Source organism: Littorina saxatilis, linkage group LG8, assembly GCF_037325665.1.
Source record: "Littorina saxatilis isolate snail1 linkage group LG8, US_GU_Lsax_2.0, whole genome shotgun sequence".
NCBI classification, from domain to species: domain Eukaryota; kingdom Metazoa; phylum Mollusca; class Gastropoda; order Littorinimorpha; family Littorinidae; genus Littorina; species Littorina saxatilis.
In genome coordinates, this window is record NC_090252.1 from 40,862,000 (window position 1) to 40,874,499 (window position 12,500).

At 38.4% G+C, this 12,500-nt stretch overlaps 2 protein-coding genes across 4 annotated transcripts in view; both read left to right on the top strand.

The window, feature by feature from the left end:
* LOC138973545 (uncharacterized) overlaps window positions 1–5,712 on the top strand; it is a gene marked incomplete in the record, with an annotated part of 147,938 nt that extends 142,226 nt beyond the window's left edge. Inside the window, 2 exon segments of the mRNA XM_070346264.1 lie at window positions 3,040–3,151; window positions 3,528–5,712. Of these exon segments, the coding sequence (XP_070202365.1) occupies window positions 3,040–3,151; window positions 3,528–3,597 (182 nt within the window).
* LOC138973544 (uncharacterized) overlaps window positions 1–12,500 on the top strand; it is an 82,081-nt gene that overhangs the window by 66,765 nt on the left and 2,816 nt on the right. The window contains exons 1-5 of one of the 3 annotated variants that reach the window (XM_070346260.1): window positions 8,806–8,930; window positions 10,498–10,569; window positions 10,989–11,138; window positions 11,804–12,001; window positions 12,377–12,500. The exon at window positions 12,377–12,500 is cut by the window's right edge and continues 17 nt beyond it. In XM_070346260.1, the coding sequence (XP_070202361.1) occupies window positions 10,506–10,569; window positions 10,989–11,138; window positions 11,804–12,001; window positions 12,377–12,500 (536 nt within the window). In that variant the 5' untranslated portion in view covers window positions 8,806–8,930; window positions 10,498–10,505. Of the gene's footprint in view, window positions 1–8,805; window positions 8,931–10,497; window positions 10,570–10,988; window positions 11,139–11,803; window positions 12,002–12,376 lie in introns of those variants that run through there. The other 2 variants (XM_070346262.1, XM_070346261.1) reach the window with 2 other exon arrangements.

Sequence of the window (12,500 nt, forward strand, 5' to 3'; positions counted from 1 at the left end):
TTGCATTGATTGATCAATACGTAGAGGTTACACGCCGAGTCTCAGTGATTATTAAAAATAATGGTCGAAGTTAGCGGATCATGAAAAATGCGAGCTTTAGCGAGCTTTTTCATGACCGCGAACTGAGACCATTATTTTTTATAATCACTGAGACGAGGTGTGTAACCTCTTTATTCCTCCTTTCTTCAGTTATTCAAAGAAAAGAGGAGTTTTTTTGCGAAAGTTTGATCGAATCCTATTCTCTCAACCAGTCAACCTGCGCAGGCGATCGATTAATGCGCGGTTGTATAGTTCCGTGCAAATCATTCCATTCTGTTAACACTTCTTGTCAGTTTTCCTATTTTGGGCTAAAATCAAGTACACAGATATGCTGTTATTCTGCTGTGGCGGCAAAGGCAGATATTGTGTGTTCTGTATATGTTTTGGTATCGCTAAGGATAATGTTTTTTCGTCAAATGGGACTAGCAGACGAACTTTTGCACCCGTGTTCCAACGTTAAAAACTGTATGAAGTTCAGTTTTCTGGGGAAAATAGTGTATGAAACCCCTTTATGTTGTTTAAATTGATGAGATGTGTGCATTTGGTTGCGTGTGATCTGTTTATAAAATGAAATATTGTTGAAAACTGACCGTCGGATTGCAGTCTGTGGTCGAAGGAACTGAGTGAAAAGAAGGGGAACTACTCTTGTCGCTAGACAAAGTATGAGTTACTTGCCTTGGGAAATTGCTTGTGATGAACGGTTTGAGAACGGCAGATCTGGATTCAGAAAACAACTGAACTCATGGATTTTATATGGAGATTCATGTGTTCAGGCCTGTAGTTGTTAATTTAAATGCGGTATGTTTGTATTGTTTGCTCCAGAGATGTATACTTCGTACATTAGAGCGTTCGGAACTTTTCAGTCGCAAAAAGTAGTACCGAAACAGAACAACCTCTCAACCCATTGCACTATCGAGGATTCAGGCTGTTGCTGGGTCGTTATTTGTTTGGTTGCTGGGTCATTATCGAAAAATAACTACCCCTACAAGTTTACAGAGGTAAAGAAGCAGAGGGGGGAATAAATTCAGTTATTTCCCCCTCTGCTTCTTTGCCTCTGTAAACTTGTAGAGCTAGTTATTTTTCGATAATGACCCAGCAACCAAACAAATAACGAGCCAGCAACAACCTGAATCCTCGATAGTGCAATGGGTTGAAAAGCTGTTCTGTTTCGGTACTACTTTTGCGACTGAAAAGTTACGAACGCTCTAATGTGCGAAGTATACATTTCTGGAGCAAACAATACAAACATACCGCATTTAAATTAACAACTACAGGCCTGAACACATGAATCTCCATATAAAATCCACGAGTTCGGTTGTTTTCTGAATCTAGATCTGCCGTGCACAAACGTTCATCACAAGCAAATTCCCAAGGTAAGTAACTCATACTTTGTCTAGCGACAAGAGTACTTCCCCTTTTTGTCACTCAGTTTCTTCGACAACACTGACTGCAATCCGACGGTCAGTTTTCAACAATATTTCATTTTATAAACAGATCACACGCAACCAAATGCACACATCTCATCAAGTTAAAGAACATAAAGCGGTTTCATACACTATTTTCCCCAGAAAACTGAACTTCATACAGTAATTAACGTTGGAACACGGGTGCAAATGTTCGTCTGCTAGTCCCATTTGACGAAAGAACATTATCCTAAGCGATATTAAAACATAAAAAGAACACACAATATCTGCCTTTACTGCCACAGCAGAATAACAGCATATCTGTGAACTTGATTTTAGTCCAAAACAGGGAAACTGACAAGAAGTGTTAACATAATGGAATGATTTGCACGGAACTATACAACCGCGCATTAATCGATCGCCTGCGCAGGTTGACCGGTTGAGTGATTCGGATTCGATCAAACTTTCGCACAAAAACTCCTGTTTTCTTTGAATAACTGAAGAAAGGAGGAATAAAGAGGTTACCCACCTCGTCTCAGTGATTATTAAAAATAATGGTCTTAGTTTGCGGTCATGAAAAAGCTCGCTAAAGCTCGCATTTTTCACGATCCGCTAACTTCGACCATTATTTTGATTCATAAAAATGTATACATGTATTTGCTATTAGTTTTAGATGTGTATTTATGCATTTATTATGTATGTGTTTATTAATTACTGTATGTATGTATTTGTTGAATCATTTATGTATCTATATATTTGTTTGATTATTTGTTTTTAATTCATGCATAATCATGCAATCATATATGTACGTATCCAATTTATTTCAGTTGGTTTGTGAAAAAGAGAAAGCACAAATGAGGACTGTTTGCAAACCATCCGACTTACTTAAACGAATGAAACTCATATACACAGACACCATGTAGATGTTTGAAAGATAGACACAACCTACACACTACAAAAACGAACATAAACACAAAATAAATGTTTCATCCTTTGACAGTCTAAAATAAAATGGACGCTAATTTGCGGTATTGTATATTTCATTTCAGAAGAAATCGTGCGCTGTGAAAAAGACAAGCCCTGCAGTGTGCAAAAGGAAGGGTACCAGGTTGACCAAAAGACTGAGTCCTACCTGAGGGTCAGTATTCCTCGCACCACTGCCGACAGTGCAGGCATCTACCTGTGCAGATCCACTGCCATCACACAAGAAAGCGGCACCTGCTCACTACTACTGAAGCCTGGTATATTTCTGATTCCTTGTTTCTGTGTGTTTGCTTGTTTGTCTGTTTCTGTACAGGTTTAGTTTTTATGCTTTTAATTAACATATTCATTGACTTTCTTTGTTTCCTTTTCCTTTAGCTTGTTTATAAAAAGTTTATATCAATTTGTTGAAATACAGAATCAATATTGTAATCGGTTAATTATTCACAAATCACAATGATGAGTGCAAATATGTTAAAATGATCGAGCTATCTCACAAATGAAAGAAGCTCGTTTTAAAATCATTGTAAAACCATACCGAAAAACAACCAGTCGTTTTGAATTTGGAATTATGGTCAATTTTCAAACACATTTCTGCTATTTTGTTTTTTTACAGACGAGAAAAGAACACAGGCCTCAGTTCTAGAACAGATCACCACGCCGGTATACGCTATCCTTGGATGTTTCGTACTCTTAACTCTTGTCGGGATTGTGGCTTTGCTTCAACGGTAAATACACTATTAAATCTCTCACTTATGGCACAGAGTAACGGAAACACACCCACACACACACACACACACACACACACACACACACACACACACACCCACACACACACACACACACACACACACACACACACACACACACACACACACGCGCACACACTCTCACACACACACACACACACACACACACACACACACACACACACACACACACACCAGCTCACGCACGCACGCACGCACGCACGCACGCACGCACGCACGCACGCACGCACGCACGCTGAGAGAGTGAGATAGTTAGAGAGAGAAAGAGATCTGATCAGCCGCTGTTTGCATAACTGATGATCTTTATCGGGATTGTGTTTCATTTGTTCAACAGGTTCTCATGCAGGAGAAAGCCAAACATCACTGATGCGCAACAAGGCGCTCACAGCCCATGTAATTCATAGCTATGTGCTTGGCGACATGTTCACAAAACTATGAATTTTTAGAAAATCACTGATACACAACAAGGCTCAGCCCGATGTAATTCAGCGTATTTGATAGCATTGTACTTGGCAACATGTTCACAAGACTATGACATTTCAGAGAATCACTAATACGCAATAAGCTATAGGCTCAACCCCATGTAGTTCATAGTATTGCATCGTAAATCATAGCATTGTACTTGGCCACATGGTCACAAGACTATAGATTTTAAAGGCAGTCCTTCGAGGGTTAATTATTCGGCTCACTATCTCGAAACTTGTACATGCAATACGGTCGTATTGTCTCTTCGACACACACTGAACATCAACATCTTTGCTGCGTTCTGTGCAGAGGGGGACTTTGCATGCATATGTTTCTTAAAGATACTGAACTTGTCAAATCCAGGTGCACGGAGCCCCTGGGGCTTTTAGTCATACATCAGGCAGCTATCCGTTAGAAGAACTACCAAGTTTCATTGACTTGCACCCAAAGAGTCAAGAACTGCGGTTTTTTTACGAATTAATTTCGTACTCGGACCCGGCTGATCTTGGCTTATTTTTGGATCTAAATTTAGATCAGGTAGATCACCACATCATGCACAAAAAGACACGTCACTAGCAAACTATGTCAGACGTCATCATGAGTTTGTGTAAAACAAAATGGAGGCCGGAATCACTCAGTTGAATCGAACTCCGACCAAACACCACGTAATAACTAGGTTAATTTATGCACTCGCGTGAACAAGAAACTGTCGAGCTTCACAGATGTCGTCGTTGGGTAGTTTTGGGTTTGTTTTACTAGCCTACCATAGGAGGATTTTTGAACTGTAAATGCACTCAGCTGCAACAAAAACGCAAAACGAAGGCTGTGAGCTGCACTGTGCCTTTAACAAGCGACTAGGAGCTATCAGAAAACGTAATTCATATAAAGTGTGTATATCTGCACAGAAAGCAGCCAGGGAGTTGAGTTTTGGTATGTATGCAAAGGGAGGAATAGTCTATGCAAAATCCTGGCCATGATTGTTCATGTAAATATAGTAACAAGAGAATAAACAGCTTTTCAAAAAAGAAAGCTAGAATGTATAGTGGTCATTCATTTCTAACTATTAAATAACTTGTTATACAAGGTTTGAAATGAATAACTCTCTTGTTGTACAACCGATTTGAACAGGCTCATTTAAAATGAATAACTTTTTTAAAGCGGTTTTTTTTCTTTTCTCTTCACTTGTTTTGTTGCAAGACATCTGCTTAAGTGTACATATAACAGACTTATTTATTGTGGAATATTGACATCAACATTGTTATATATGTTTTCACTTTAAAAACAATTTAAAGGGAATGCTAATCGGACCTCTGAAATGATTTCTGATTTCAACAAAATTTCAAATACATTTTTTTCAAAAATGTTTTGGCAGAAAACTTACCCCTGTCATCTTCTTTTTTTGTGTGTGTGCTTATTTTGAAATAAAATGTGAAATGAAAAAAAAGGCTTCTGTAAACCTTGCTTTAAAAGGTTTCATTCTGTTTGCTTGAAAATCAATTTATCTTTTAATAAATCCTTCTTTTAAATTCGTAGCAACAACATCGCATGTGACATTAAAACATAGGTACCACATCTACTTGATGTTTTTGCTTGATTGCTTGTGTGTTTGGTTTTCTTTCATACGGACCATTATTGACACAAGTATATTGCAAAGATAGCCAGTGACTAGCATTACCATAAAGGATAAAAATCAATGTGATTCAAATAAATGCAGATATGTCTACCATTATATTAAACATAACAATAATTTATCACAAACGCATTAGTTTCAAAAATGATTACTGCTTATTTAGATGTGTAACTGTAGAACTGTCTAGAATTGTACGTGTACATGTTAGCTGGATTTGTAAGAAGCATTCAAGACCACGTAAAATACTCAAACCTTCACATTGACTAATGTTATGTTGGCCACAAACAATAACGAGGTTGTGATGTAAACTGTTTTTCGCTGGGAAAAAAGTATGGCCTTTATAATTGAAAACGTTTCTTGTTTTGTGGTACAGGACAGGACAGCTATTTTTTTGTAAATAAAGTATGCATGTACTTTTATCAAATCTGTGGTAATGAATGAGTGAAGTTGTCTTGTAAATAGTTGACCGTGTGTGTGTCTGTGTATGTGTGTGTGTTGGTGTGTGTGTGTGTGTGTGCATGTGTGTGTGTGTCCGTGCGTGTGTATGTGTGTGTGTGTGTGTGTGTGTGTGCGTGCGTGTGTGTGTGTGTGTGTGTGTGTGTGTTTTCTTATAACATAACCGTCATTGGTAAATAATCATCAATACGTTAACTCTCTAACTCTCTCACACTTTCCTCTCTCTCTCTCTCTCTCTCCCTCTCTCTCTCTCTCTCTCTCTCTCTCTCTCTCTCTCTCTATCTCTCTCTCTCTCTCTCTCTCTCTCTCTCTCTCTCTCTCTCTCTCTCTCTCTCTCTCTCTCTCTCTCTCTCTCTCTCACACACCATTCTGTAGTCGAAACCTACAGAACTTCGCATCCTCAAACCTGACATACTTGTCTCAACATTTTATAAAATCAAAACACAGGAAGTTGCTTTCACCCGCCAGCTTTGATTGCAACAACGTGATTGGGCACCAAAACATGTATAATAATAACAGAACTCGCGTTTCAAAGCATGGCTCCCTGTGTTGATTTTGCACTTACAATCACAATACCAACATAATGACAAAAAACGATGTTTGGTGGTTTGTTGTCAGACCACTTTTTGTCGGTCCTCGGGGCGCATATCGACTTTTGCTTTATATTAATTGACCGCGGCGGCCTTGGTCAATACATATTAAACAAAAAACGATTTGCTCCCCCTTGGACCGACAAAAAAGCTGGTTTGTCAACAACCCATCAAGCATCTTATAATGTCCATAATTATATCATTATGATGAAACTAAGTGTCTTGATTGTAAAGCAAAAACTGTAGCTTAGTAAACGTAATACTTGAAAAGAGTGGTTCCTGTGGCTGTGTTGAAAACAATAGTTACGTTCATGCTCACAGAACAGATGTTTCTACGAGAAAGAAATGAAGAGAAGGAAGAGGTGAGTTTTAATGAGTGATGAACGTACGTACATGCGTGCGTGCGTGCGTGCGTGCGTATGTGCATGTGTGTATATGTGTATTTGTGTGTGTATGGGTGTGTGTGTGTGTGTGAGAGAGAGAGAGAGAGAGAGAGAGAGAGAGAGAGAGAGAGAGAGAGAGAGAGAGAGAGGGTGAGAGAGTCTGTGTGTGTGTGTATGTGTATGTGTTTCATTTTGCCCTCATGAATCTGTGTATACTTACATGTCACGACGATGTCAATAGAATGAATATTCCAATAAAGCGCTGTTGTTGTGTTCCATATCCATATTTCCTATCCACGCGAGTTGAAATATTGTGTAATTTGTTGAGTTGTTGCCTGGACATTTACAGTCTCCAAAAGCATGACATTCACCGCTGGAATGTTGTAGCGTACAAAAAGAGCTGCGGTTCGTCAGGATGCTTCTTCACGGTGATTGTAAAGCTGTGTATTGTGGGACCAATGCATTTGTTTGAAATGCTAAGTGTGATGTTGAGAACATCCACAACCAAGCAAACGAACAGACAGAAGAACAAGCTAACAAGACAGAAAGAATAAATATAATAAAGAAATAAAGAAGGAATGAAAGAAAGAATAAAACAACCCACATTTAAACAAACAAACACACACACACACACACACACACACACACACACACACACACACTCACACACACACACACACACACTCACACACACACACACACACACACACACACACACACACACACACACACACACACACACACACACACACACACACATCACAGGCGATGGCAACTAAGACGATGCAAGTGTGGAAAGAAAGAGGTGTACAAGGAGATGCATATACGCAAGGTTTAATTTCAGTGTTTTGTTTCTTGCTCACTACCTTGAGGGTGAAATGTACCATACCAACCATTACATGTATTATACAGACAACAAGACACAATGCTGATCTGAGACGTTACTAGCATATATGTGACCCTCCACCACGAAATGAGTCGCATGTCACCTTTGCATGATTTTCATATTTTTACATTTTCCTAAAGAGTTTTTTTTATGCTCTATCCAGTAGTGAAAACCGTTTTAGAAAAAGAGCGAAAACTGTTTGAGTTATAAGCTTGTGACTTTAGGTGACCCTCACACTGTTACCAGACACTCCCCGGACTTATATTAAGCCTAGCGCAGAACCGCGCGAGGTGACATGCGACTCATTTCGTGGTGGAGGGTCACATATGCAGTAAGCTCCAGAAATATCTTCGTGAACGTACTTGATTCGATCATATTACTTGAATTTGAGAACAATGAATGTCCTCATATACTGAGTATAGGTTGACACGCATGGTGACATTACACATAAGTAGACAGTGTACGGTGAATTATAACCGTTTGCTAATTGTGTAAAAGTACAAAAGCATTTTGATAGTGCTAGGCTAAAGAAAAACATAAAGCGTTCGTTCTCACAAAGTTCTTACCTCTCGTCCCGCTGTTAACATAAAAACAGCACCTCATAATCACCACCACCACCGCCACACCCCCTCTTCACAAACTCCCTCTCCCTCTCGCTCTCTCTCTCTCTCCCTCCCTCTCTTTCTCTCTTTTTCCTCTCTCTCTCTCTCTCTCTCTCGCACTCTCTACCTCCCGCTCTTTCTATTTTTCCTCTCTCTCTCTCTCTCTCTCTCTCTCTCTCTCTCTCTCTCTCTCTCTCTTTCTCTCTCGCTCTCCCTCTTTGAATATGTTCAGTTATGTTGGCAAAACATCAAGGCTTTTTTAAAATTTTCTTTAAAGCAGTTTTGGCAGCATGCAGGAAGCTTTTATGTTAATCATACCATGCATGACTATGTCGAGTCACCTCCACAATATACCCCCTTGCCACCCCATTTTACTTTTCTCCATCGTGTATGTTGTGCTTGTATATCTACCCCAATGTTGGTTTTTTAATTCCTCGCAAAGTTCAGCCTTGCACGTTGATAACGCAAAACCTTTGTTGTGCAAATTACAAAGGCATTACGTGTATTCAGTATCGGGTAGACCTAAGCCTGTCTGGCGTGTTGCCAACGTATGTACCTGTAAAGACACCCCTTTTTTTCCGAATGAGGTGTCAGGTCATGAAATAATATTATGTTCTACTCATGCAACGGGCCTTTAATGGAACACTGCGATAACATCCAGTTAGTCTCCCTGCAGTGATTCTCACTTTGGTCTTGACTTACAACTGAACGGCATGGTGCTTTCTGTGAGTAATCGCTTGCTTGATTTTTAGTCACTTTTTTCAGAAGAGAGAGAGGATAGAGGTTGAGGGGGAAATAACATATTGTTTTCATCACATGTGTAATCCTTTAATGTTTCTTTTTTCAGCAAGAAAATCGCTAAGACTTAAGGAATTATATCAATGTTTTGTTATTTTCACATTTAATGGTACATTTCATTTGTTTTTATAATAGGTAAAAATGTATAATACATGTATGATATAATTATTGTACTGAACATATGCACTGATTTCTGTGATGAATGAGTGTGATAACCCTCGAATGACTAGTCCTGTGATAAATATTGTTCAATGACATATCTAGTCCTGTGATAATGATAGTTTTTAGCGTTAAACTTTTAACCTATTTGGAATCATGTTACTATTCCTGTTAGTGTACATATGCGTGCGCGAGTGTAGTATGCTTCGTATGGTATTTTTATCTGTTGTCTTATTATTTGTTTTGTCTTTTAATGTGCACCACACTGAAATTTCTCTGTATGAGATAATAAAGTATTCGTATTCGTATTCGTATATCATTATTTATTGACATATTTCAAGCAACAAAAGGATGCATTGATAAATTGTATCATACATTTTAACATTTAGTCAAGTTTTGACTTAATGTTTTAACATAGAGGGGGAATCGAGACGAGGGTCGTGGTGTATGTGTGCCTGTGTGTGTGTGGGTGTGTGTGTCTGTGTCTGTGTGTGTGTGTAGAGCGATTCAGACTAAACTACTGGACCGATCTTTATGAAATTTGACATGAGAGTTCCTGGGAATGATATCCCCGGACTTTTGTTTTCATTTTTTCGATAAATACCTTTGATGACGTCATATCCGGATTTTTGTAAAAGTTGAGGTGGCACTGTCACACCCTAATTTTTTTTTATATCAAATTGATTGATATTTTGGCAAAGCAATCTTCGACGAAGGCCGGACTTTGGTACAGTATTGCATTTCAGGTTGGTGGCTTAAACAAAATTTAATGAATTTGGTCATTAAAAATCGGAAACTTGTCATTAAAAACATTTTTTTTCTAAACGATCCAAAAACAATTTCATCTTATTCTTCGTCATTTTGTGATTCAGAAAACATATACATATGCTATATTTGGATTACAAACAAGCTCTAAAAATGAAAAAAATATGAAAATCATGATTAAAATTAATTGTCTGAAATCGATTTAGAAACAATTTCATCTTATTCCTTGTCGGTCCCTGATTCCAAAAACACATAGATATGATATGTTTGGATTAAAAACAAACTCAGTACACTAAAAAGAATAGAGATACAGTAAAAGCGTGTTATCCTGCTCAGCGCGACCATTACCGCACTAGTCTGGCTTGTCGATTTCACTGCCTTTGCCACGAGCGGTGGACTGACGAAACTACGAGTATGCGGTCTTGGTGAAAAAAATGCAGTGCGTTCAGTTTCATTCTGTGAGTTTGACAGCTTGACTAAATGTTGTTATTTCACCTTACGCGACTTGTTTATTCATGTATTGTTTTTATTTATGAACGTTTCAGTTATGATTTTGTTTGTTTTGTTTAGAGGGAAAGATGAAATTACGCACATTTCAGACGAACGTCTTCCTGTTACTACTAGCAGTCCTAAGTATATCAGGTGACAGCAGGCTGAGTGTGTGCGTGTGGGTATAGTGTGTATTTGTGTATATACGTGTGTGTGTAGGGGGGGTTTGGGGTTGTCTGTGTATGCATGTGGGGACATGACTTATTATTATTGTTTTAACTCATTAGTTTGTTTTTGTTTGTTCTTATCTCCATGTTTTTTGTCTATCCTTTATAGAGCTTTCTGGATTTTCAGAATATGAATATCTTATGCAAATTATGAATGTCATTCAACCCAAAGAACAGATTGATAAGAGAAGAAGGTTTGTGCCATCATACCTATTCTAAAAGATCTATTTTATGAAACCAAACTGCTTCTAACACACAATATGAAATTTGTGTTTTGGCTGACATGAACATGTTATGATCTTGCCCTCCAGCCACTAAACTCAGCATTAAATATTGTGTGTACAGGAGATGCAGGCAACATCATCTCATGCACAACTCCCGGAAAGGTATTCGTGGGAGACACTGCTGCAGTGACGTGCAGCTTTAATCAAAATGTGGAAAGCAACAAGCAAGATTTCTATATCTACAGAACCAGAGAAGTTGGCAATGAACCAGGTGGGAAAGCAGTGCTTGCTATTCTACATTTACCGAGTCTTTTGATGGATACATAACTCTAAGATAGATAATAAGAGAGAGAGAGAGAGAGAGAGAGAGAGAGAGAGAGAGAGAGAGAGAGAGAGAGAGAGAGAGAGAGAGAGAGAGAGAGACAGACAGACAGACAGACAGACAGACAGAGACAGAGAGACAGACAGAGAGACAGACAGGGAGACAGAGAGAGAGAGACAGACAGACAGACAGAGACAGAGAGACAAAGAGAGAGAGAAAGAGAGAGAGATAGAGAAATAGAGAGAGAAGGGGGTGATATTGATAGATAGATAGATAGATAAATAGAAAGATTTATAAAAAGGAGGCATAAAAATATAGACAGACACATAGATGCATAGGAAGATACATAGATACATAAATACATAGACGCAAACAGAATTATGACATAATTGTGCTCTATACACTTAATTATATGGTAATAAGCTTACACATTGCCACTGGCTGCAATCCTTTTTTTGTTGTTTGTCGACATTAATTTAAACTCTTTTTCGACTGTGCTGTAACAAGCAGTATGATTGTTAAGATGCTCTACCACAGTCTGTGAATCCCTCGTTGGCCTACTTCAGTAGATATTTCAGTAAAACAGTCATTTTGGGAACATGCTTTGCTTTCAGTCATTGTTGCAATCTGCGCCTGGGAGGAGAACTCTCTCAGTTGCGACTTTAAGCATGGTTGCAACGCCAAGGTGCAAAACCACACAGTGATACTAAACATTTCATCTGCACAACTCACTCATGCTGGGAACTACACGTGTACTACACTTCCACCTGCACCAGACACAACACTCGAAAAATGCAGCTTGTCCGTGCAAGGTATGACAAGGTTATCTATGTGTTAATACAAAATATGATGACAAGTTTGTTTTCTTTGTGCATGAAGCTTAGTTAAGCTGAAAACATGTTTTCCAGTATATGTTAACCTATAAATATACTTGATAATGTGTTGATAACTCCTTGGAATGCTGGTAAAAGTAAAACACTATTTAGTGTATCTTCAAATATGTTTGAAGGGCACGTCCAAACTTTGATATCATAGTTGTATTACAAGGAAAATGTGTTCAAAAGTGGTGTTGACATTTGCATGAAGAGAATGAGGGTGGAAAAACAATCAATATACCTTTATTATAAATTATTTCAGTGACATAAAACACTTCAGGAAACGTCTTTCATTTTGGTGTTTTGTTTCAGCAGAAACATTGACGAACAAAATCAGCATTTTTTGTAACAAAGACAGGCGGCAGACGTCAGTTACATGTGTGTTTCCTGAAAACCTGGATGCCAGCCATATCATTTTGGAAAGACATGATTTCAC